The following is a 27,928-nucleotide window of genomic DNA, read 5'->3' as shown; positions in this document are numbered from 1 at the left end:
CTTCCTGTTGTTTACGTTGGTAGTTTGTTCCTTACACATCAATATATATCTGTTTTTTACGTAGATAGTTGTTTACATGCATATATACAAAGAATAGCTATCTGTGCATACGCCTGCATTTTTTTTTTCTGTCTTTGTTTCCTGGTTGGTTTCTGTGTATAAGAAACATGAGCTGCTCTAAGCTCTTGGTAAAGGATGATCCTCATAAACTTCGTGACAAAAAGGAAAATCGAAATCGTAAAAAGAGGGAAAAATTTGCTGCTCTTTCGTTTGAAGAAAAAGAAGCCTGTCGGAGAAAGAATAGAGAGGCTTATCATAGAAAAAAATTGGGAAAAATGCTTTCCAAGTCCTTGCCAGAGCAATTTGAGCAGGCTTGCAAATCACCAGCTTCTACATCTGTCATGCGTCCCTTTGCTGCTCAACAATGTTCTCATGGTACATCCTAATTCGAACACTCTCATTATATTTTGATTATCTGTTTATTCACCATTCACTATTCCCCTTACGTGCTTCATGTTAATCTTTCAATCATAAAGTTAGCAGAGTAACTGATTCTCAGAATTTCAAACACCAAGAGAAGGTTGATCGAATTCTTGATTGTAATGAAGGTTAGCCATACTATTTACTGTTCTGTAAGGAACATATTTAGCTATACTAAATTCACATTTCTCTTAAATCATTTGTAACTGCTTCTTCTAATCAGTTGTTATACTCTCATTTTACAGGACACTGCAGAGGTACTATTTCTATATAAGTTACTATATTCTGATCACTTACACTTTTGATTGTTTCTTATGCTAATCATTGATTTTAATAGGTCCTCTAAAATATGGTGTTCAAATTTCTGAGTCTGCAAACAATAGTGCTGAACTATCTGATAGTCAGTCGAGTAAAAAGTCAAAGCAACAGATTTCTTCATTCTCAACGTATGAGAAAGGTATATTACATGATTCATTTGCCATGTAGTGTTTGTACTCAGATTATAAGCATGATTGTATTGATATAATAATCTATTTCCAATTTTTAAACGCAGGATCTACATCTAATTGTAAGACAAAACATACATGCCTAGCTTTTACAGATAGTGCAGGTTATTTAGGGTTCAAAATTCATTATTGATTGATGTTTATTATATATAATCATGAACATTATGACTAACACTCATATTACTTAACTTTTTTGGTTATCAGATGAATCATTCATATGTATGAACTGCTACAAATTTCTCACAGACATTGCTGAAGAGGCTTCAGGTGATAAATGTTTCTTGGAGTTTTTAACAAGATTTTTTATATCATTATTCATAAGAATCTTATGAACTTTATCTCTAATAGATTTGTCAGTTATTCTGCCAACATATCAAATGTATCAACTTCCGGACAGTGGCTCTATTAGAACAAAGACAACTGCAGGTTACTACCTTGAATCTTAATTCCTTCTGCTATCTGTGAAAATACTTCAGTTCAATGATCCAAATCATATTATGATTACCATTCACATACATTCAATCCTATTACAACTCATTTTTTGTGATAGTCTTCCAAAGCCTCAATATAAGCATATCTCATGAAATCACTTCTGATCATACATAATTGAATTATTCAGGTACAACACATTCATCAATGAAACAAATGAAAGCCATGAGTAACAGAAAGAAAAAAAAAAGAGGTACACATTGCAGACCATTACTCCTTACTTTCCTACATAATTATTTTGACTCTCAACTCTTAGTTTCACTCAAGTAATGGATACTTTTACAGGTAATAAAGTTATTGATGGAGTTCATACACTGCAGTCTATTAATGACAATGCAGATAGGTTACCTACGAAAGCTGATTGTCAATACTGTGGGGCAAAAAAGATGCACTCTGAGACACCTAATTTCTGTTGCTCTGACGGACAAGTAGTTCTACATGAAAATAAGCTTCCAGATATTCTTGTAGAACTATTTACTGGTCACTCTGATGAAGCTTTATCCTTCCGCACATATGTCCGAACATATAACAATATGTTTGCTTTTACATCTTTTGGTGTACACTATGATAAATCGCTTTGCAAGAGAACAAATGGTATTTACACATTCAAAGTTCAAGGACAGACCTATCATTTCATCAAAGACCTTATTCCGCATGGAGGATGTGGATTATATCTACAGCTTTATTTCCATGATACAGAGCATGAGCTTCAAAATAGAATGGCAGTTTCTGAAAGGTTAACAGAAAGCATAGTAATGAGAATCATGGAACTGATGAAGTCTAATCCATATGCATGCTTTCTGCGAAGTCTCAGAAATGTTCCGAATTTAGATTCATATCAAATAGTGCTCAAATCACATTCAGAAAATGATCAACGAGTGTTCAATCATCCAACAGCCTCTCAAGTTGCAGCTCTTTGGACAGAAAGACAAAATTCAGAACCAAGTTATGCCAGACACATCCAAATTTATACAAAAGAAGGAAATGATCACCTCGTGCAATACTATTATGGCTGTTACGATCCTCTACAATATCCACTATTGTTTGCACTTGGTGAAACAGGCTAGCATCCTGGAATCAGAAGAATGACCAGAGACAATCCAAAAAAGAGAAAAAGATCTATTCAAAAAACCAAATCTACTGCTGTTCTGACCAATTACAAATCTGCTGAAGAAATGATATCTGCTGAAGAACAAGGTACTTCGAACCTCTAATGACTTATACATCAATGATATGCAGATCACTTATACATTACCTATACACATTAGTTATGCACTATTTATATAATTACACATATCCACTCACTTATATGCAGAATACAGTACTTCCATTGCTTATATACAGGAAACACATTACTTATGTTTTCTCACTGTATTCAGCCTGCAATGATCCTGAAAACAACAGCGAATCTGTGTCAATGCGAGAATATTATGCTTATAAATTACAGATGAGGGATAAATATTGTCCAAATATACTGAACACTGGAAGGTTACTTCAGCAGTATGTTGTTGATATGTACATAAAAATCGAAAGTCAGAGACTAGATTATTATAAGAGCAAACAAGAATTTATAAGGAGAGAAGAACTACAAGGTGTTATGGATAGCGTGATAGCAGGTCAATGCCAAGGTTCAAAGGTAGGCCAGAGAGTGGTGCTTCCAGCTTCATTTATAGGAGGTCCTCGTGACATGAAAAGGAGATATGTTGATGCTATGGCATTGGTACAGAAATTTGGTAAACCAGACTTATTCATTACGATGACTTGTAATCCTTCATGGCCAGAAATAAAGGATCATATGCTCCCAACAGACGAAGCACATAACAGGCCAGACTTAGTCACTCGAGTCTTTCATGCAAAGCTTGATATATTGAAGCAAGAGTTATTCAAAAAAGAGATATTTGGATCTGTTGCTGCTTACACCTATGTGATTGAGTTCCAGAAACGTGGTCTTCCTCATGCTCATTTCCTCATAATCTTGAAGCCAAGTTCAAAACTTTACTCTACAGATTCTTATGACAAAATAGTTAGTGCAGAGATTCCAGATCAGAGCAAAAATCAACATCTTTTCAACATGGTTCGCAAACATATGATTCATGGTCCTTGTGGAAAAAAAAATCCAAAGAATGTCTGTATGCAAGGAGAACATCAGAAAAAATGCAGAAACAATTATCCAAAATCATTTGCTGACAAAACCTTCCATGGAGATAATGCATATCCCATTTATCAAAGAAGGAACAATGGATACAAAATCATGGTTCGTGGACATCAGTTGGATAACAGATGGGTTGTTCCATACAATCCTTATCTTCTCGCAAAATTCAACTGCCATATAAATGTCGAAATCTGTTCTACAGTAAAGGCAGTCAAATACATATACAAGTACATCTACAAAGGTCATGACAAGATCCATTTTCGAGTGAATTCAGACGATTCTAATGGCTCAAATCCTGATCGTCATGTATTTGCAGTCGATGAAATCAAAGACTACCAATCAGCTAGGTGGGTGTGCGCCGTCGAAGGTATATGGAGAATATACAGATTCTTGCTATTTGAAATGCATCCTGCTGTTATTCATCTGCAACTTCACTTAGAAAATTGTCAGCCATTGAACTTCAGACAAGATCAAGATTTGCGCGATGTAGTAAGGAATAAATTTGCTAAGAGAACTATGTTAACAGAATTCTTCTACATGAACTCTACTCATTCTCTAGCTCAGAATCTCAAATGCACTTACAAAGAGTTTCCTGAACATTTTGTCTGGTATCCAGGAAGAAGAACATGGGAGCCAAGAAAACAGAAAGATTCTATAGGCAGGATAGTAACAGCAAGTCCAATGGAAGGAGAAAGATACTTTCTGAGATTGCTCCTTACACATGTCAACAATCCAACTTCATTTGATGATTTGAGAACAATAAATGGAGCATATGTCCACACTTTTCGTGAGGCAGCAATTCTAAGAGGTTACTTTGAGTCTGATAAGTCACAAGAACAATGCCTCGAAGAAGCAAGTTTGTATCAGATGCCATATACTTTAAGAAGATTATTTGCGACACTGCTTGTTCATTTTCCTCCTTCAAATCCGAGGTATCTTTGGGAGCAATTTGAGAAGCCATTATCTGAAGATATGACCAGAATTCCACAAATATCAGTTGATCAGATTCGTTTGCAGGTATTATACCAAATAAATGAGTTTCTGCAATCAATGGGAAAAGACATTAATCAATATGCTTTAGTTCCAAATACCATGTACTTTGATGACTTGAACAAAAACACTCGTGATACAATAGCTGAAACAAGAATCTCTGTACCAGAGCATGACCTACTAGCAATTAAACAACTAAATGCTGAGCAGAAAAAAGCTTTTGACATTATCATGAATGCAGTTTTTGTTCATAAGAAAGGAACCTTCTTCATTGATGGACCAGGTGGAACAGGAAAAACATTTTTGTATCGAGCACTACTAGCAGAAATCAGGTCAAAAGGATTCATAGCTCTTGCTACAGCATCCTGTGGAGTTGCGGCTTCGATTCTGCCAGGTGGAAGAACAGCTCACTCAAGATTCAAGATACCAATTAGTGGAACAGGAGATAAGCAATGTAGAGTTAGTAAACAGAGCTCATTAGCAAAACTCCTTCAATCCACCATTCTGATCATCTGGGATGAAGCTCCAATGGCGCATAAAGCCTCAATTGAAAGTGTCGATAAACTTCTGAGGGACATAATGGACTCAAACGATTTGTTTGGATCAAAGGTTATTGTTTTTGGAGGTGATTTTCGTCAAGTCTTGCCAGTGGTAACAAGAGGATCAAAATCTGAATTTATTGATGCAAGTATAGTCAATTCATATATATGGCCAGAGCTGCATAAGTTACATCTGACTGAAAACATGAGAGCAAGGCATGATCCAGAATTTACTCAATATCTACTTCGAATTGGAAATGGAACAGAGCCAATTATCTTCAACAATTCTATCCAGATACCTCGATCAATGCTAATAAGATATACAAATGAGGAAGATTCAATGACTGCACTGATGAGGATAGTGTTTCCAGATTTGAAAGCTTTTTCAAATGGAAATTTATCTGCAGTTAACCGTGCTATACTGACAACAAAGAATGACTTTGTTGACCAGATTAATGAGAAGCTCATTGTACACTTAGAAGGACAAGTGCAAGAATACATCAGCCGAGACAAGTGTATAGACAACTCTGACCAGACAATCATGGAGGACTTGCTAAACAGTTTAACTCCAAATGGTTTCCCACCTCATAAGCTGCTTCTGAAACCATATTGCCCTATCATGTTACTCAGAAACATTGATGCACCTCAGGGATTATGCAATGGCACTAGACTCATATGCAAATCATTGAGCTCAAACGTCATACATGCAGCCATAACATGTGGTGAATTTGCTGGAAAAGAGGTCTTCATCCACAGAATTTCTTTCAGAGCAGAGAACAATTCAGACTCACCAGTATCATTTGAACGCATTCAATTTCCTATCCGACCCTGTTTTGCTATGACAATTAACAAAGCTCAGGGCCAAACGCTTGATTTTGTTGGCATCTATTTGCGTGAACCAGTTTTCTCACATGGACAACTATATGTAGCATTGTCAAGAGCTAAAAACAGTACCTCCATCAAAATTCTTATCAAACCATCCATATTTGATGACCAACAAGACTCGATTACTGAAAATATAGTATATAGAGAAGTACAACATCTAGCTTATCAATAACTGCTCTAAGAATGTACATGTGACTTGTTTATCTATGTTCATAATTCTATATCTCTTATAGTGGTTATTAGTAACTGCTCCAACCATGTACATATGACTTATTTATCTATGTTCATACTTGTATATCTCTTATAGTCTTCATCCAGTACTTATGTATTGTTATTACGAGTCACAGGAGGAAAAAAACATCATTCCATTCACTGAGATAATCCCTGGACTGCAAAACTGGACAACTGTGGTTCAGGTTCTGGACAAGCAAAAGGCATTACTCTCAAAAGCAGGAAACCGATATCAGAAGCTGATATTAATTGATAAGCAGGTAATGCATATTCTGAACTGCACTCTATATGCTTTGTTCCTCAACCTTTATACTCAGCTGAATATAACTATAATTGTTATCAGGGTACAACAGTTGAAGCAATGATTTATAAATCAGACATTGACTTCTTCAGAAACCATTTCCAACTGTATAAACGATATATTCTCTGCAATGCTAGAGTTGAGTACACAGCATCAGAATATCGCACTCATCCAAATCAGTGTACATGGTACATAGACAATTCTACTGTTGTTCAAGCAATAGATGAAGTTCAGCCACCTCAGATTCCAGCTGTGTTCAAATTCTCACCGTTCAGAAGATTTCATCAGCACATAGATGATAATACAGATATAGGTAAATCAGAAATACATTTGCTGAAGTCCTAATACAGATAATTCTGATAAAAATTATAACTTAGCACATTCCAAAATCAGATGTCTTAGGCATTGTCGCTGAAGTTCATCCTCGAATACAGAGAACTACTACTGCTACCAGAGAAGTGGTGATTATAGATAAAAGGTATGTAAAACCATCCATTTATTCTATATGAACTCTAAACCATTATAGATTGATCATCAGCTTTCTGGCATCATGAACTCTAAACCATTATTCTATATGAACTCTAAACAATATGAACTCTGAAACACAATGCAGCATGATGCCAGTGATTCTAACTCTTTGGGGTGAGCATGAGACAGATGAAGGCCAGATCATTGCAAATGTCATTGACACAATGCCACTAATTCTTGCACTTCGAATTAAAGTGTCATCATATCACAGTGAGTAGATCACAAATTTCCCATCCTGGACATATTTTCTCACTTAGTATGTATTCAAAATACTATGTATCTTATGACAAAATTTGCAGCTCTAAACCTTTCAACAAAATTTGGATCAAGCATTCTGATTAATCCTCCAATACAACAAGCTGCTGATCTGAAACAGTGGTACTAATCCTTCTCATAAATAACTACGTGAGAACATTTTCTATGAAATATATTCTGAGGCTTAGAAATAAAACTTATATCTTCACTTACAAGGGCTAGCGAGACTGAAGGAGACATCAAGAAACTGATGACAGAAAAAGCATACCACAATCGAGCGAAGCTTTTGCCACAACCAAGAGATGATGAGCTCACCACTATCCAAGACTTTCTTGCATTTCCTATGGTAAATTTTACTTCTGATGCTTTATTACCAACAACAATTCACATATATACTCTCTGCTTTTATCCTGTAAAAAATATATGTTTTTTTATGCTTTATAAAATTCCTGCCTTTATGATTTGCTTCCTTATTCTTGATCTCTTCTACCTCTAAGTTGGCCAATAAGTTTTATTCCATTGTCTTTTTATTTCAGCATTTCCGTCTTCTTGTTAAACATGTTCAATATTAAAATCCACATCTGAATTTAGTTATCAATGTAACTAAAACAATAGTGACTTTAATACAGAAAAAAACGTATTGGTTGCGTGGTACTCCAAGATTACTAGACAAGAGCCAACGATTATGGTATAATGCTTGTCCACAATGCCATAAATCATTCAGAGGAAAGCCTGTGTGCAAAATTGTTTGCACTTCATGCAACAAACAAGTCAACATTGCTGCAAGATGCCGATTAACTATAGAACTTGCTGATTATTCTGGAGTTTTGACGCTTGATCTTTATGACAACGATGCTCTTCAGTTGCTTCCCTTCACCCTATCAGAGATGCAGGACTTAGAAAACAAGGTAACAAATTCAGTTTTGATATACATTCAGAATACTCTCACTAAGAACTAAGTTTACTATATTTAATGGAAATTTATTTATCTTACTTCTATAGCATGAACTCAACTATGAGGTCATTGAAGAAGCGATTAACAGCACCGTCATAACATGCTTTGTGAAGAAAATGATAAACACCTATGCTTCCAGCAGTACTGAGAAATACTCAGCGATTATCCTACATAAGACCTTAATGGCAGACATTTTATCACAAGTTCCTCCCACCATTGGTTACTCAGGGTCAAGTACACAAGCTCCCATCACCAGTCCACATACCAATGAAACTGCAGTCACTACTTCTGCAAAAGACACAAATGTCCATACCAGCTTGCTCTCAACTCTCAAAATTACAGAGAGCCCAACTAAGAAGCAACGTACCGAAAAGTCTGAAAAGGAAGATTGAAACTGCCATATAATACTTTTTGTTAGCACATATTTCTGGATATCTACTACTGTTCCACAACTTTTGATCTCTAACCTTTGGCTCCTCAGCTATCTATTCCTTAACTTTTTGTTGCTGAACTTTTACTACCCTTCATCGTTTGTATGCTTACTGAACTTTTGATCAGTTTTTGCTTAGAAATAGTTAGCTGAGATTTGTCAAACTGGAAATAGACCAGAGTTATGTGTACAGTTATTGCAACTATTTTGGCTTCACCTCCTCTGATTGATTTTGTGCTCCTCCCAGAAATACATCCCAACTTTACAATAGTTTATTCATTTTACTTTCACTTGAAAAAAAACAACAGAACAAACTGCAATCAAACCAAATACTAACAAACGATAAAACATAAAAACATTCCCATAACCTATGAAGCTTATGCATCTAAAGTTCCTCAATACAAAATCTAAACACAAACTTTTACATATAATACACTAAACCACAACTGGAAACAATTCGACCATAGAAATTATACAAACCAATGAAAACATGCATACGAACACCCTACAAATTCCTTCCAGAGGAATCAGCAAACCCACTCATTGCGCTTTGAATTGCTTTCCTCTGTTCTTCAACTTCTGCTTCCATACGACCAGCAATAATTTGAAGAAATGGAAGCTCTCCAATATCTCCTAATACACTTTCCAGTACACAAGCCTTCTCTGGATGCCGATAAAAACATTTGAACAACTCATATATCTCATTCCTGAGCAGAATATTATTCGCTAAAACCCGATCTCCACCACTCAACATTCCATTGTCTCCGCTATGGCCGGGCAAGCTTCCCAAGACACCACTTAGTGACATTCGATTGAACATAACCTCAACATCTGGATGCAAATCACGTAATACTGCAATATGATTATGAGTATAATCCATCTTCAACTCACAAACAGGCAAAGATAAACTACTAAAAAATCGTACACGAATCTATAACAATACAAGAACTAAATAAGCAAATCAAAGAACTGATGAATTTATACCCACCAACTACCCGATAAAGCAAAAACAAACAAATACAAAAAACAGAATGACACTATACACATGTGAGGTAAACAATCCTGAGAAAAAGATATGTGGCACACAAAAAACTACTGTACGCACGTGAATTCTTTTGGTCTGTTTAGTCTATCAATACTTATCTGAAATCTACTACAACTATCCATTGTTGACTCATTCAACAACGTCCTATATGTCACGAAATAGTTGAAAACATCAAATAAATTTTATTCATTCTATTATCTATTCATTCAGCTTTTAAATTTTTAGACCCTTTCATGTATTTTTAGATGCATTCACCCAACATTGGATTCTTCTAGAAAACTATACATTCAATTCTCATTCACTTTCGAATTTTCCTACAAATTTCAATTGAACAATAATTCGCTGTTCAGTGGTTCCAAATCTCAATACCTCAAAAAAATACAATTGAACAATTTTCATTTTATCATGCATTTAATAAACATTTACACTTTTAAACACGTTCATGTGTTCAAAAGTTCTGCTTTGGCCTTCATTTCTTTTCTAACATCTCATCCTTTTTGCCAAAAACATTACATTCTTAAAATTTTTAATTTATTCATAAATTCTCAAATCCAAAAAATATTACACCCCAAATCTTAAAGTTTTGTACAAATTTTCATTACACACCATCGAATCACAGTTATACAAACAAAAACTTCACCACTTCATACAACAAATACAAATACACATGATCCTACCTTACATATCAAGTACAGGACCATCATATCCTTAAGAAATTTACAAACACATCTTAAACCCTAAACAGCATACATCAAAAACCATACACCAGAAACCAACAATACACAAAGTAACCAACACCTTTTCGCAAACTTAGAATCTTTAATCAGTTTCGCCACCCATGTCGGTAGAAGATGGCGGACTGGGAAAGTAATACCTTTCTTCTAACACCTCCAATCTCATTCTACTAGCAATCAACCCCAAGATCGGATAATCCCTTCCAGTCCTAAACGCAGCCTCCAAAACCGAAGCCCAATCATCATGCCTATAAAATTCTTTGAACAAATTACATATCTCATTTTTGACCAACACATTTGCCACTTGAGCTCGCGCAACAGGTTCAGCTGGACGATTTCGGCAACCATTCCCCATAGGATAGGCACCTCCACGAACAACAGCCAGTTGATTCACCTCTTCATCCACCTCTGGATAATACAATTGAACAGTTGGAAATCTCCCACTTCCACCCGCCATCTCCAAATGTTAAATATCTGCAGACATATACCAAATATACACTTGTTACTCCTATCTAATCTTCAACTATATAACCAAGAAACATTACTACACACACGTGAATTTTCTGTACTTCTCACTGTCCTTCCACCCAAGAAATATACACTTCTTACTCCTATCTAATCTTCAACTATATAACCAAGAAACATTACTACACACACGTGAATTTTCTGTACTTCTTACTGTCCTTCCACCCAAGAAATTACACGTTTCATGCTAGCTGCACATGCAAACAAATAACTGCCATGCACACGTGAATACACCATACATTCTGATAAGGTCAAGCCACAGAAACTTTCTCGCATATATAACACTAATATACAATAATAAATATAAATAAAATACTAATACATATACACATATCTATAAGTAATACACAATAAAACACATATATCATAATTCCGCATGTACAAATATATACCTATGTAGACAAGTTGTTGGAAATATTATTCAGATTAAATATTGTGGTCTATTTTGGATTTGCTGGCAGGGAGTTTAGTCCACTTTTAAGGGGAGATTATGTCAAAATTTTCTCAAAAATAAAAGTAAATGTACATATATATGTATATTAATTATAATAAATTACAATAAACAAATAAATTGCAAATATGATTATTATGTTGGATCTTTATTTTTGCATTTATAGCAAAGTATATCTTGTACTTTATAAAATAAATAATCACATAATAATCATTTGATAAAGGGTTACTGCAAAAAACCCCTACAAACTATATTTTCATATATATTTATAATATATTTGTATAAATATGTAATTATACATCTATTTAAATATTATATATTTACATATATATATAATATATTTTATACATTTATGTATACGTATTTACGTAATTATACATTTGTATACATTTATATTAACATTTATGTATATTTATAATATACATTAATATTATGTATAGACACCAAATTTTTGAATAATTTTTTTATTATTGCATTATCTATTTTATTGGTCAATTTCATGTTTTTGGGCCATTTTCTAGCATTTTATAGCATTTTAGATTATTAATTATTGTTATTGTTATTTTATTCTCGTTTCTCTTATGTTATTTGTTGCTCATTTAGTTGGCCTTAAATAAAAAATGAATGAAAAAAAAAGAAAGAAGAAGAAGAAAGAAAATTATTCACAAAATAGGATTTATTACTGTTAAATTACCATTTGTTATTTTAAAAAAAAAAAAAAAAGAAGGAAACCCGAATGCGGGTTTTAGGCTGATTAAGAGATTCTGAAGAAAAAAAAAAAAACAGCCGGTGTTTACATTTTAGATTATTAATTATTATTATTGTTATTTTATTCTCGTTTGTCTTATGTTATTTGTTGCTCATTTAGTTGGCCTTAAATAAAAAATGAATGAAAAAAAAAAGAAAGAAGAAGAAGAAAGAAAACTATTCACAAAATAGAATTTATTACTGTTAAATTACCATTTGTTATTTTTAAAAAGAAAAAAGAAAAAAGAAGGAAACCCGCACGCGGGTTTCAGGCTCATTAAGAGATTCTGAAGAAAAAAAAAAAACAAACGGCCAGTGTTTACATTTTAGATCATTAATTATTATTATTGTTATTTTATTGTCGTTTCTCTTATGTTATTTGTTGCTCATTTAGTTGGCCTTAAATAAAAAATGAATGAAAAAAAAAAGAAAGAAGAAAAAGAAAGAAAATTATTCACAAAATAGGATTTATTACTGTTAAATTACCATTTGTTATTTTTAAAAAAAAAAGGGAAAAAGAAGGAAACCCGCACGCAGGTTTTAGGCTAATTAAGAGATTCTAAAGAAAAAAAAAAAAAAACACCCGGTGTTTACATTTATACGGGTATATGAAATGCGAGGTCATGTATCTCTAATACTAATACAAATCTAATACTAATATATATACATATATATTACATACATATACAAATCTAATACTAATATATATACACATTACAAAGATATACATACATATATTAATTAATATGTATACAATAATTATACATATATATGCAAATATACCACATATACTAATATACCTATAACTAATATACAGTAATACACAACTATATACATACAAATACATTAGATCATTTATCCTTTATATTTTCTTTTGGTTCATATATACATATCCCCAAATCATTGAATTTGAAAAAACTATTAATTTTTAAGAATTCCAATAAAACTTATGAATTAAACTCCATCATTTAACCTAAAAAATTGTATATAATAACCCATGCCATTTACAAATACACTATATTTAACTAAAATTCTAAAATTATCCATCAAAAATCCAATTTATTCCATTCAAAACGTTTGACCACACATTCACAAACCAAAAACCAAACTCCGCCGGACTTATGACCTACTACCCAGCGCCCGCGCATTGCGCGGGAAACCCACCTAGTATATATATATATATATATATAGATATAGATATATATATAAACAGAAAAAACAAGACAAGGGAATAATAATAATGTGATGGTATCCCACTTTCAACTTTTAAAGTGATTGATTACCCAACAAAAGATAATGAATTTGATCCCGCCTGTCGGGTACTCCACACATTTTCAAATAACAACAACGACAACAATACGAGGCTCTAATTTCTCCACGCTGCTGCTAACTATGTCAATGTTGGATTTCCACTACATTTTGTTGCATTATACTTTGGTATCTCATCAGTGAGGTCTCTTATGATAAAGACATCTTGTTTACCGCTCGTCCAATTGATGATTCCAGTAGATTTACTTCGAATTTACATGAATGAGATTGAATGTGGGATGCAATTTTTAATGTTTGAAAAAAAAAAATTTACTCTGTTTATATGAACACTATTGATGATCATTGATATCTTTATGATATGATTACACAAAATTGATCATATGCAATTGATAATTTACCAATAATGTAGGAGATATGTTTATGTTTATGTTTCGAGTGAAAGCCAGGTTATAGATATGCCTTGTAACAAATCGCGTCCATCGTCGAGTGCCCGGTAACCTTTTGAGTTGAAATCTAATCCTATGGGTCATACAATATATGGGATATTTCACTCTCCCCATTTTTTTAGAATTTTGCTACCTCATAAAATCGGTCCATTTCCTTTTCCTTTTCTTTTCTACCCGACGGCCAGACATTATATATCCTTTTCTTCTCCTTCTCTGTCCCGATATGGGATATTTCACTCTCCCCATTTTTTTAGAACTTTGCTACCTCATAAAATTGATTGCTTTTCAGTCATGCACAGATTTTACAGGGGGCTCGGGTTCATCTTATATGGACTATAATTATCTACTCTTTTGCATAGTCGGAATCATAACATCATTCCCATGCAGAGACATATGGGCTCTAATGATAGCCTCCCGTCGGCCTCCTGCAGAGATCACGAGTCGGCTCAATAACCTTTTGAGTTGAAATCACAAATTCAAAATAAAAGATTAAAACAAAGTTATTAATAACCCGATGGACCGAACATTATATACCCTTTCTTTTTCGTTCTCTACTTGATGGGCAGGACATTATATACACTTTCCTTTTTCTTCTCTATCCCGATGTAGAACATTTCAATCTCTCTATTTTTTTAGAACTTTCACTCCTTGTAATACTCTCACCATTTTTTTAGAACTTTGAGTCCTTTAAAATCTATTGTAATCCAATTGTCCATTCAGTTGATAAGTTCTAAAACTATCCATTCAATTAATGGAGAACTTTGAGTCCTTGTAAAATTTGTTGCAATCCAACTGTCCATTTAGATTGCAACAAATGGGTGGCCTCTCATAGAGATCGCGAGACTTATTTTGATGCCATTTGTAATGTTTCGCATCCAATAGATTGATCTAATAACCTTTTGAACTGAAATCATGGATTCAAAATAATTAACTCAAAATTGTTGATAATCTGATGGGCTGGATGTTATATACCCTTTCATTTTCCTTCTGTGTCCCGATGTGGGACATTTCATTTGTGGTTTGATTTTTAGTCCTCCTCCTTTTTCCTCCTTTCCTTTAAAAGGATTGGAGTCTCCTTTGGATTAAAAAAAATGTATCATTTTGAATTAATCATTGATTACTAATTTTTTTGGAAATTATGCTTTGAGTCTATTTTGTCTTTGACCCAAACAAAAATAACTTTTAGGTGGGAACTTGAAACTTCAAAATTTAAAGCTTAATGTGCAGAAACAAAGCTCCTAAAACACATCGTGTTTGATACAATAAAGTCAATAGTGAGAATAATTTTATCCTAGCAAAATATGAAGAAAAAAATGCATTACGGACTTTGCATGGCCTATAGTCAATTAAATAGGAAAAGTCGAGAAGTTGGAAAAGTCGGAAGCAAGAGAGAATGGAAAAGTCGGAAGCACGAAAGAAACCAAGAAGGCACGGCACGGGCACGGACACCGACTGTGTATGCTTTTAAGGTAGAGAGCAACAACAGACTGATTGTTTAGTTGATTCGTTAACTGCAGTTGATGCTACAAAAGCAACTGAAAAACTGGTTCACGCCTGCAGGAACAAACTCAGCTGCAGGCAGTGGTATTGCTGTGATTATTAAATGATGGCGGCAATAGATATATTCGGCGTCTTTGTTAATATTGTTGCACCTCTTCTGGTTACTGCTGTTTTCCTCCTATATTTGATCGCCAGAATAAGAAACAAGAACAAGCAGTCGGGTTTGCGTCTTCCTCCGGGGAGCTTTGGGTGGCCGATTCTCGGGGAAACACTGGAGTTTCTTCAGAGCGGATGGGATGGGGAACCGGGAAGGTTTCTGAAACAAAGGATGGAGAAGCATCAGAATCCTCCAGTCTTCAAGACTTCATTGACCGGTGAGCCTATGGCCGTCTTATCCGGCCCTGCAGCTCATAAGTTCTTGTTTGGCAACGAAAACAAGCTGGTCCAGGTCTGGTGGCCTCCCTCAGCAAAGAAGCTGCTGGGGAATGGGCTGTCTAACTCCGTTGGGGAGGAAGCCAAGCATACCAGGAAGATGCTGTCTTACTTCCTCACCCCAGATGCCCTGATGCGACTCTATATCAAAACGGTGGATCAGGTCACTCAGCACCACATCGCCATTCACTGGCAAGGTATATGTAATCTAACTTACAAAGCATGCATGCGCAGGCTGCAGCTGCTGCTGCGCCCACCACGAGTACATCATTTCTTGCTTCATCAATTGCCTCCGTGGACATAGGTTAAATTTGTTTTGTTTTACTCCAACAAACGGGGATATATGATGATCTTATCACAATCCAAAAAAGAATCGTGCATGATTCATCTTCAGGAGTAGGAAGCTTTTATTTCTTGATCACTTTTTTTTTTCCCAGTCAAGAACATGACAGTCGATCCTTTTCTCCATTAGTTGCAATACTCAACGGAGCACAACTAGTGTCAAAGGATTAAGCTACCCCATTTTGATGGCATAAAGTATACATTAGTGCAAAACCACTGAACCGCACTTAAGTGTGTGCTATAGCATTAAGACATCTTTTTCACGTTTAACTTTCTCAAGATATTACAATCATGCTGCTTGCTACCGCTTGACCGGCTAATTTAAATTTCCTGCATATGTATATATATGATTAGGATATTAAGACTGAGTTCCAAAATTGCTTCTGAGTTTCTCTTTGAAGGTAAAGAGGAGGTGAAGACATTTCCAGTGATTAAGTTGTACACCTTTGAGCTTGCGTGTCGACTGTTTATGAGCCTAGAAGACCCTCGGCACATTGAAAAGCTTGCCGCCCTCTTCAATGTTTTCTTGAAAGGCGTCATATCCATCCCCCTCAACTTCCCAGGGACAAGATTCTATCGCGCTATCAGAGCTACAGGAGCTGTTAGGAAGGAACTGATGGTGATTCTCAAAGACAGGAGACTGGCCTTGGAACAGAAAACTGCTTCCCCTTCACAAGATCTTTTGTCGCACTTGCTTGTATCTCCGGATGACAACGGAAAGTTCATGTCTGAATCGGAGATCATAAACAACATTTTACTGCTACTCTTCGCTGGCCATGACACTTCGAGTGTTGCCATAACACTAGTCATGAAGGTACTAGGGGAACTTCCACAAGTTTATCAAAAGGTCTTGAGAGGTCAGTTTTCCCAATTGCTTAATTAATTGGTTGACTGCGTGATATGATGTTGATGGTGTTCCTAATGAAGACATATTCTTAAACCTTAAGTGGAAAAAAAATCATGTATGAGCTAACCTTAAGTGGAAAAAAAATCATTTTGCATTTGACTGGCCTCCACGAAAGTGAGAAAACACTTTAATGTTATGTTTTGGGGTATGATAGTGACTATACAAAATTGATGCTTGTTTGAATACCTTATTTAGTGCTTAACATGATCACTGATGGCTTGGCTCCAAAAACAGAGCAAACTGAGATTGCTTCATCAAAAGGAGCGGAGGGATTCCTGCAATGGGAGGATATACAGAAGATGAAGTACTCATGGGATGTAGTCTGTGAAGTCATGAGACTCTGGCCACCAATAATGGGAGCTTTTAGAGAAGCACTCGTTGATATAAATTATGCTGGTTATGACATCCCCAAAGGATGGAAGGTATTCTCATCTTCTGCTAAATTATTTCTGTTAATATCCATTCATTCCCACAAACCAGGCAACTTTTGACCAAGTTGCACAAAAATGGGGAAAAAATGCAACTGCTTCTTCAGATTACAGTTGATTGCACTGAGTAACATTTTCTGCATGAACTGATTAAACATTATTTGCTGCTACAACAGCTATACTGGACTCCCGCTTCGACGCATACAGATCCCAGTTTCTTTCGGGACGCCATGAACTTTGATCCGTCAAGATTCGAAGGAGCAGGACCTACACCTTTTTCTTATGTTCCTTTTGGAGGAGGACCTCGTATGTGCTTAGGGAAGGAGTACGCTCGGGTGGAGATACTGGTCTTTCTCCACAATGTGGTAAACAAATTTAGATGGAACTTATTGGTTCCTGATGAGAAGATAATCTATGATCCCATGCCCACCCCTGTTGAAGGACTTCCAATCTGCCTTCACCCTCACAATCCTTAAATGGGTTTACTTGTATATTACAGTGAGACAATCCGGGCATGTCTGTCGTTTAACTACAGTTTGTACCCTGTAAGTGTAAGCTACACTGCTACTGATATCTCCTTCTTGGCATCGGAGAAAAGCAAAAGGTGTTTACAGTTTCTGAGTTTTCCATCGCAGATGGCATGAACCAATATTCCACATAACCATGATACAGTCAAATCAAATTAGGAGGAAAGGGAGGAAGGAGGGCGGGAGGGGGGGGGGGGCATAATGTTCTTCATCGTCTATATTTCATATATCAGTCTCCATCCATCAGCACAGTGTTGCTTGTTATGCAAAGTAGTAGGAAATCGTTGGGTCTATGCATGCAAAATAGCAAAGTTGAATAGGGTTGTCCCGAGTTCAATATCCAAAGAATTCATTTCTTTCTCCAGATGTTTCCATACAGATAAATACATATTATGTTTACTCTGAATATAAAATTTAAAAAAAAAAGTGAAAATTGAATCAGCAGTTAAAGTATCTGAAATATCTGCAATTACCTAGGCTAAACGATGCTATAGACAGATTTTACTAGTAGGAACCTCCTTTCTGCAGATCCAAAATTCTTGGTACATGGAGAGCCAGCTTTCAGCAGTAAAACAAATCTATCATTCTATTCCTTCTTGAATATGCCAAATATTGATTTAATGGCATTGAGAGCATTCTCATTTATAAATGATTCGTCAAACCTTTTTAACAGAGACTCAAATTCCTCAGACGTCCTTAAGTTGGCCAAGTCAGGATCTGTCCGGATTCTCTGCAAACATAGGACAACAGTACACAGTATGAACCCAAAACTATGATTTAGTACTCCATGGTGAAATTATTTTCTTTTCTTTACCTTAAAATCCTCAAATCCTGCTTCGAGAGAATCCTCTAGGGCAGATAGTCCAGCTTGTACCTGTCATGGTGACTCATCAGGTCAAAGAATTAGGAGGACAGCAAAACATTGGCTCGTGCTGCATACACATTCAAGGCTAAAATATCATAACTGAACTGATGCAGCAGCACCTGTGCCATGTCAAATAGAATAACTAGCACAAGATTTCCATATACAAGTCCCCGTCCTCTGGTGAGTTAAGGAAGGGCGATGTGTGATCCAGACGATGCCTAGTATGTTTTCAATCATAGTAGAATGCTATTTTATTTAATCTGCTACTCTACCTGATTAAGTTTGGAGTAACAGCATGCAACATTGTAACTTGCAACAGCAGCTTCATTATATTCTGGCCTCGATCCCAGTACTGACTCAAATTTCTCCAATGCTTCTTCATATTTGCCACTCCTTTATCAGTTAAAAGATCATATGTTAGGCAAGAAATATTTTGCACAAAAATCAACTCTCTAAATTTTTTGTACAAGAAATATTTTGTACCTGACATGGTAAGTGCACGACAAGCATAAAAGAAAAAAGGATAAAAATGACAAATATGGACAAGATTATTGCAAGTGTTCTCCTTGTTCTAGAATGCAACATTTTAAACCTCATAGTGGGTGTGAATACACAATTGACAGTGAAAAGAACAAGACAAAAAAGTAATTTGACTAATAAAAAACGAATAATTAAACAAACATCATGAAGCATAACACCCAACAGAAAGCAGATATAAGTAAATATGATAAGTATAGACTGTAAGAATGGCGGCTACGGAGGTCCGGTTGGTGGTAGCTGTAGTAGTATCTCTAATGTCATTTATTATTAACTACACGATCTTAGCAAATTGAAAAGCAAAGGTCAATAAGCCTTTGTTGAACTGCACAATAGAATTATCGAACATAAAAACAAAAGGCATTGAATTAAAGGAGAAAATAAAAATACATGAACATGGAACTTATTTTCAAAAAGAAAAAATTACAATTCAGATAGATGGATGGACTGGCCTTACTTGTAAAGCTGCAAGCCTTCGCGAAGGTCCTTTTCTCTTCGCTCTTTCTGTTCCTTCTTTTTCATGGCATTTGCCAGCTGCATGAATTGTGCGAAGTCATCAGCATTACAGTGGATTTTACTCATACTCCAACGAGGAGCAAATTAGTTGTATGCACGCACTTACCTGAATCTCTCTGACTCTGTTACTAATTACACCAGAGTTTCTCTCAGCTTTGATTATTTCTTTTTCAGTTAAATCACCCATATCGGGCACCTTCCCTGCAACATAAGGAGACATTTTGCCAGTGGAGTTAAGGCAAACCTTGAAAATGGAATTACGGGGCAGTGTTTCAGGAAGTTTAGACTTCAAAAATGAACACCATTCGAACTCTTTACAACATAAATGCAGAGGAAGCAGGAGCCAGGAGAAATTAGTGTAGATAAGAATAGAACTGACCATATCTCTTCTTCATTTTCATTAATAATGGGCCTATCCTCTGTCGGATGGTATACATTGTTCTTCCATATTCTGCTGCCGGCCAAATCTCATCTCCAAATACTGCACTGCATAAATTTTAGATGATGGGGTTCACAATCTTAATCTTAATCTTGGTCTTGGTGGTGTGATTGTAACAAATGCCAGCGAATAAAAGCTTTTTTATTATCTTGAAATAATAAATACAAGGAAGACGAAAGACAGCTAGAAGGTACGATTTCAGAAACAGGACAATATTGTAAATAAGCATTCACTCACCGCAGCATCCATCTCAGGCTGAATAATCCCTGCAATCAATATGAATACCACTAACTAACTGACTGACTTTGGATGTTATCGATGCGGTCAAGTACTTGGAAGACTATGAAATATGAAATCCACTCAGATAATCAGAGAGAGAAAAATTCGCACCTGGTGGCAAGCACCTTATCCCCAACAGTGAACAAGCCGGTCCGGTCAGCCGAGGCACCGGGTGCAATAGCATCAATGTAAGTTCCACCATCTCTGCCCTTGGTAAACCTCAACCCAACTGGCTGATCCAAGACGACCTCGTACTCTTCATACTCCTCGTCGTCGTCTGCTGGTGTTGCTTCTTCTTCTTCTTCTTCTTCTTGTGTCTTTTTACCCGCCGCAGTCTTGGCTTCGGTTTCGGATGCTTTAGCAGCAAAGAAATTATTATTAGAGTGGTTTGACAGATGAAAGAGCGGATTGGAGAAAGTGAGGGAAGCGGAGAGAAAGTGGTGATTCTTGGCCTGATTATGGTTTTTGAGGGATGATGGGCTTTGCTTGGTTAATAATGTTGGGAAAGCTGGTGGTGAGGGGCATAGAGAAGTACAGCCACTGGAAGCAAGTGACATGATGGTTAGTTGATGATTATTCGCGTGGCTCTGCGACGGCGGGTATTAGTATGATTACGGAGGAGGGAGGGAGGGAGAATGGGCGGTGGAGCAACCGCTGCAGCTGCAAATATGCTTCGCGGAAAGGAAGAGATTACGAAGGAAGGAAGGGGAGACTGACACTAGTGGCTCTAATAGGCCGTTGAGTTGAGCTGAGCTAGTATTCAAATCTGTGGTGCCACGTGTCTCGATGATGGCGGGTGGGCTGGAAATGGAATTGTGGGCTAATTCATCGCATCAATGATCAAACTCACAGCGGCGGAAATGGAAAAACTCCCTCCGCATCCTTCATTCATTCAGGCTGCTTTGGTACGGACCAACCCCTGCCAGCCCCAGTAGTGTAGGACAACACAAAAGCTTCCCTTTTCTCTCTAGTCTCCACAACCAACCCATTTAAAAATAAAAAAAAAAAAAAAAATTCCCACCGAGAAGAGAGAGCCCACCCACCACGCTCTCCGGTCCGGTCTTCACCTTTTTTTTTTTTTTTTTTTTTTTCCCTTTGGATAGGACGCCTATTAACCAGCCCGCAAAATTAAGACGGTAAACGAGTCGAATCAAATTAAATTTTAACCCAATCAAGTTGAACCGTAATTTACTTTTATTGAACTCAAACGCAAACTCAAGCTCGTGCACGAGCTTGACAATTTCAAACTCGAGTTCGAAAAAATAAAAATAATTATTTAAAAAAAATAAAATAATATTTTTTAATAATAATAAAATATTTATATTTATATATATATATATATTCGAACTTACAAGTCAGCTTGCAAATCAATTAACTTAATATTTTCAATATTTTCAACTCCAACTCGAGCTCGGGCTAGCAGCACGAGTTGGCTGAACAAATATGGATTGAAGGTCAAATAGATGTGGTTGTCATCAACGTTAATTGGATGAAGATAACTATGCAAAATTAAAATTTAAAATTTAATTTTTACACGCATATCATAAATCATAAATCAAACGATAACAGTATATACACTACCGGTGTACAGACACGCACTACGGTGTACAGACACGCACTAGCAAATTCAAGCATCGCTGTGCCGTGCCCAATAGCAGCACACTAATGGCAATTAGGAACATTTATATACAACAATGAAACCAGAACAATAAGGAATTAGGCCGCACGGGTCTGGAAATATATTTATCAGCACAAACATTGAGCATACGGCCACCGAATTACTAACATCTCATTCCTGATGATAATAGCGCTGCACCGCGTGGCAGACAGTGTATAATTCGAAAATCAAAAGGGGAATGGAATGGATTACCATTACCACAAGACAAGTAAAATAGTAATAGTAGTAGTAGTATCAATCAAATGTTTTCACCACTCAAATCAAGAATGCAATCCATACATTGAATTTCAACAGATGCCGCATCCCATCCCGGTAGGCCTCCAGGATATTAACTTCCTCGTTCAAACAATTAAAACTCAATTTACAAAAAATAAAATTTCACTTGCACTAATTACCATCAGTACTTGTGGGTGGGGGGGACTGAGAGGCAGGATTAAACTGCCTTGTGCACCACCAACCAACCAACCTCCTCCTCCTCCTCCTAAGGCTGCACCTCGGCATATTACCTACTTAGTAGCCGTATCCTGGCATAGAAAAAAAACCCACGACGGGATTTCAATGCCTCATCTATACTTCATCTGTTCAAATAAATTCAATATATATATACATATGCATATACAGAGAGAGAGAGAGAGAGAGAGCACAGCAGGTACCTGAATTATCCATCGGGTTTCCAGCAGCAACTGGTTCAGGCTCTTTAATTTCAACTACTACACAATCTGACATCAAAAATGTCTTTGCAACAGATGCTGCATGCTCTATGCAACATCTAACCACCTGAAACATAACAACAAGTATACAAACTATTACACCCCAAAAAATACTACTGACATCAACACCTTAAAATCATATATCAATCTTCTATATAGTACTACTTTTATGATCATTTCCCATAAGCAGGGGGTGGTAAGGAGGAATGTACCTTGGTCGGATCAATTATTCCGGCGGCCATCAAGTCTTCATAATTTCCTGTCGCAGCATTATATCCATATTTAAGGTTGTCACTGGACAGTACCTGAAACAAGCAATCAAAAAGAAATCCGCAAATTCATGATTTCCAACTCACTCAGAACAAGCATCGACAGAGTCAGTCACCATCTATCACCTAACTAGCTGATAATATGAAAGGAAAAAAAAAATTGAAGCAACAACATATTTCATGTCATTTTTTTTCCTTCCCCAAGTTACGCTACAACATACCTTCTCACTGACGACGCTTCCATTAACACCAGCGTTTTTAGCAATCAACTTCAAGGGGTAACTCAAAGCTCTCTTTACTATGTCTGCTCCAACCTGTAATCAAAGCAAACATCTTTCTTTCACCAACATCATCAAACCATTCATTTGTGCTAGAAAAACCCAAAAAAGCCAATCACAACGGAATAATTTTCAAAGTGACCTATCACCAACATGCACAAGTATTCAACCCCAGCACACATTTACATTTACCTTCTCTTCATCATTATCTAGAGTCTCCTTAATAGCATCAACCTTAGAAGCAAGCCTCAGAAGAGCGCATCCACCCCCAACAACTATACCTTCCTCAACAGCGGCCTACAAGTCAAACAAAAAAGATTATTCGGTACAAGCTCCAACAATACAGCTAGCATCCCAAGGAATAAAAAGCTTCCCAGCAAATGACTCTGCTAGCAGCTTACCTTTGTTGCATTTAGAGCATCTTCAACTCTAAGTTTCTTCTCTTTCAACTCAGTTTCCGTTTGTGCACCAACCTTCCAAAAAACATTAAATCAGTAACAAATTTCCTCATAATTATTATTATTATTATTCCAACCTGTAACTTGAAAAGGTGTATATATAGATATATATTCAGGAAGTCTTTCTTTCTCCCAAGCGGGGTTCAACAAGTGCAGACGATTCCACAGAAAAATTACCTGAATCACAGCAACCCCTCCTGATAATTTTGCAATTCTTTCATTTAGCTTTTCCTTCTCATATTCTTGTTCTGCAGCCTGTATGGGGTAAAAAAAAAAATCACAATAATCATTACTGACTGATTAACCAAAAAGACAACACACTAAGCATGAAAGGTACCCACATCTATGAGGTTTCTAATCTGTGTAACACGCTTGTTTACGGCTTCCTGAGTGCTCCCATCACCAACAATTGTTGTTGCATCCTTAGTAAGCACCACCTTAGCAGCATGCCCCAACACTTCCTTATCAGCCTTGTCCAAGGTAAGCCCAACCTCTTCCCTAATCACAGTTCCTGAATGTCAAACGAAGAAGTCTATTAACTATCAAATCGATGATGAGGTACAGAAAATCATTAAAAAAAAAATGGTGTTGGAACAAAGAAGAATGCCGACAAGATTACCTCCAGTCAGAATTGCAATGTCATCAAGATACTGGCTTTTTCGTTCACCAAATCCAGGTGCTTTCAAAGCAGCAACTTTCAGTGCCCCCCTAAGCCTGTTCACCACAAGTGTGGCCAAAGCTTCTTGCTCAATATCTTCAGCTATAATCAACACTGGAAACCCACTTCTAATGGCATCTTCCAAGATGTTAACAAGATCCCTTGCATTCGTTATTTTCTTTTCAACCAATAGCAACTACAGAAACAAAATTAACAGATGAAAATAACATATCGAGTTTCAGAAACATCACATACATATCAATCACCAATATACAGATTTAAAAAGATGATACCTTGCAATTATCATACTCAACAGCCATCTTTTCACTGTCAGTGACAAAGTAAGGCGATATGTAACCGCGGTCAAATTGCATTCCTTCAACAACTCTAAGACTATTTTCAGAACTTTTTCCCTCCTCAAGCGTCACAACACCCTTCCGACCAACTTTGCTCAAAGCTTCAGCTATCATGTTTCCCACTTCATAGTTGTTCCCGGCACTTACTGTAGCCACATCAGCTAACTCACTATCTTCAACCTGCAGATTTTTTCCACATTCAAGCAGGTAACGCACACTGAACACCATAATACATCTCATGTCTCAACAAGAATAAAAATGCTACATAAAGGTGACGTTAAAACAATCAAAATGATTTTCAGTTATAAATCGCACTATTACCTCTTTCGACATTTTCTTGAGCTCAGACACCAAGACCTTTGCTGTTTTGTCAATGCCACGCGTAATCAGGACAGGGTTGGAACCAGCTGCCACCACCTACACATAGAATATCAGGAACGTGTCACTCGGCTGAAATCATTAAAATTCCGCACTAGGGAAAGAATATACAAGATCGTGCAGGATGTTAATGACCAAAACACACCTTGACACCTTCAGCAATTAGACCTTGTGCAAGAACAACAGATGTTGTCGTTCCATCTCCAGCCAAGTCATTGGTCTTGGCAGCTGCTTGTCTCACCAATTTAGCACCAATATTCTCTACCGGGTCCTCCAACTCTACCTGAAAGAATATATTGGAAAAGAAATTTATAAAGATTGAACCTCATCATCCATGGGAAACAAGAAACTCAAAAATTAATTTCATGCCAATTAGTTGCAAACTCTGCGCTACTAAAACACATAGAAAAGATATTAGAGGACCCAAACTGCATCCTAAGCCGCTGTATTTAAAAACTTCAAAATTTTGGCACAGAAGAATAGAGACAAAGGAAATACGCACAAGAAACATTGTAACTGGTGACCATATGCCATTGGTAATGAAGGGAAAGATTAGAACTTGAAAAATTGCAAGTTTTTGCTCTACCTCTCTGGCCACAGTAACACCATCATTCACAATTTTTGGGGCACCATACTTGCTCTCGAGAACAACATTTCTACCCTTTGGACCAAGGGTGACCCCAACTAATTCCGAAAGTTTGTTTACACCAATCTGCCGACAAAACAATAATTAATTAGAAAATATGACATAAGAACGAGAACAAGTAGAAAGCAGAAAACTTTTTTTTGACACAAAAAAAAACCCCACCTGCAGCTTCTTAATGGCTGAGCCATCCTTATTGAAATACAGCTCTTTGGCAGAAGCTGTAATCTGGGAAGAGCGTGCTTTGCGTAGCACAACATTTCTTTGCCTGCCAAACGAAGAGGATGATATGCAAGCGAAAGATGATAACTTGTTAGAAGAAGCTGCGAGTTTATTATTGTCGATGACGCAGGTGGAGGGAGCAGCCAAGGAACCGACTGAGGACATGCCAGCAAAAGTTGATGCCATTCCTTGACCCGGAACCTGACAGGAAACAACATTTTAGATATCAAGCATCCGAAAGAAATCTGGAATCGGATTGTTCGTTAGTTTAGTAATCAGGCACTGGCAAGCAAGTTAGCAAGTCCGACCATTTGACCGATTTGATTGCTACCGCAATGCAATTCTCAAACACAAATTTTTGTGTTCTGAATCTGGTATATGACAGAGCTAGCAAAATGGATTAGCATCGGTAATTAGGTGGAGCTATAAAACCCAAAAAAAAGTAAATTGCCACTAGCAACGAGGAGCAATATGAGAATAAAGAACAAGTACTAGTGACAGTACTTTGGACAAGAAACAAGGGGACTGAAAGCAAAAGAAATTAGAGGAAGATAACTGAAAGGCACAAAGTAGTAAGTAGTAGTATTACTAGTTTTTCCCATGTTGAATTAATAACTAAGAACCATTATACATACTTATGCAGCAGAAAAGGAAAAGGAAAAAAAAAATCGTGGTGTACTGTAGAGCAGGTAGACAGCAGCAGATATATTATGCATAAGAATGATAAAAGACTCGAGCTTTCATCCATCCAAATCCCAATGTCCAAATATGTAATTAGAGAAACAAAGAAAGAGACCATTTCAGAAAGAAAATAAAGACACACAGACAACAAGGAGGTAGCGATAGAGAAAAAGGGTGAAACTTACACTAACAGAGAAAAAGGAGAGACGGCGGGGCGAGGAAAATATTGGGGCCTTTTGGGTCTGCTCTGGGGTTTAGAGATTGCAGGAGAGAAGGGAAGACTGGAAGGGGAAGGGGGTTTATCTCTTTCCTTTGCCTGTCTATCACTGTGTGGGTAGGTAGTGAGGCACACCAACAGCGGCAGCAGCTACCCAAATAGACACAATAAATAATAGGACCCCAAGCAATAAATAAAGGGATAATTGCAGAAACCTCCCCCGAGGTTTCTGACATTTGCACTAACCTCCCCCATAGTTTGAAAAATTACACTGACCTCCCCTAAGGTTACTAATCCTTTGCAAATTTAGTCCAAACGATTAAAATATTATTTTAGGAAGTGAAATTAGAATTTTGTGCTAGATTTGCCCTTTGTGCTACATATCCAATGAACGACAAAATACTATAAATCAATTAACAATTAATAAACTTTAAGAAATATAATTTATGGGCAAACACACATTACTCATTTAAAGTACCGGCTCTTTATGGGTATTTTATTTTCAAATATTTAATTTATGATAAATATATCAATATTTGTAAATAAAATTCAAAAATTGTTATAATAATATTCTTGCAAAAAAGAAATCGATAGGTTATTTATTTAATATAAATTAAATATTTTTTTAAAAAAAATGGCCCATAAAGTAT

General features: G+C 36.4%; 3 protein-coding genes across 4 annotated transcripts; 1 reads left to right on the top strand and 2 right to left on the bottom strand.

Moving 5' to 3' along the window:
- The first annotated feature begins 15,276 nt into the window (after positions 1-15,276).
- LOC113748827 (beta-amyrin 28-monooxygenase-like) lies at positions 15,277-18,228 on the top strand. The gene is made up of 4 exons (XM_027292402.1): positions 15,277-16,087; positions 16,634-17,089; positions 17,374-17,561; positions 17,744-18,228. The coding sequence occupies exons 1-4, from the start codon at positions 15,562-15,564 to the stop codon at positions 18,041-18,043; spliced, it is 1,470 nt and encodes a 489-aa protein (XP_027148203.1). The 5' UTR covers positions 15,277-15,561; the 3' UTR covers positions 18,044-18,228.
- Positions 18,229-18,398: 170 nt separating this feature from the next.
- On the bottom strand, positions 18,399-21,645 carry LOC113749288 (protein MET1, chloroplastic). The gene is made up of 7 exons (XM_027293010.1): positions 20,842-21,645; positions 20,392-20,498; positions 20,119-20,213; positions 19,954-20,030; positions 19,232-19,352; positions 18,909-18,968; positions 18,399-18,824 (listed from the first exon to the last, which is right to left on the bottom strand). The coding sequence occupies exons 1-7, from the start codon at positions 21,285-21,287 to the stop codon at positions 18,681-18,683; spliced, it is 1,050 nt and encodes a 349-aa protein (XP_027148811.1). The 5' UTR covers positions 21,288-21,645; the 3' UTR covers positions 18,399-18,680.
- Positions 21,646-22,495: 850 nt separating this feature from the next.
- Positions 22,496-27,440, bottom strand: LOC113748996 (ruBisCO large subunit-binding protein subunit beta, chloroplastic). Of its 2 annotated transcripts, none has more exons than XM_027292652.1 (15): positions 27,247-27,440; positions 26,324-26,581; positions 26,102-26,227; positions 25,661-25,798; positions 25,459-25,554; positions 25,075-25,317; positions 24,743-24,977; positions 24,465-24,634; positions 24,301-24,378; positions 24,067-24,138; positions 23,858-23,962; positions 23,609-23,701; positions 23,331-23,423; positions 23,062-23,185; positions 22,496-22,932 (listed from the first exon to the last, which is right to left on the bottom strand). In XM_027292652.1, the coding sequence occupies exons 2-15, from the start codon at positions 26,564-26,566 to the stop codon at positions 22,919-22,921; spliced, it is 1,830 nt and encodes a 609-aa protein (XP_027148453.1). In that variant the 5' UTR covers positions 26,567-26,581; positions 27,247-27,440; the 3' UTR covers positions 22,496-22,918. The 2 variants fall into 2 exon arrangements, with proteins under 2 accessions (XP_027148453.1, XP_027148533.1); XM_027292732.1 differs by having other exon boundaries at positions 27,253-27,440.
- Positions 27,441-27,928: the final 488 nt, after the last annotated feature.

This window comes from Coffea eugenioides, chromosome 1 (genome assembly GCF_003713205.1).
Source record: "Coffea eugenioides isolate CCC68of chromosome 1, Ceug_1.0, whole genome shotgun sequence".
Classification (NCBI taxonomy): Eukaryota; Viridiplantae; Streptophyta; class Magnoliopsida; order Gentianales; family Rubiaceae; genus Coffea; species Coffea eugenioides.
Note: the sequence above shows the minus strand (reverse complement) of the source record. Positions and strands in the feature narration are given on the sequence as shown.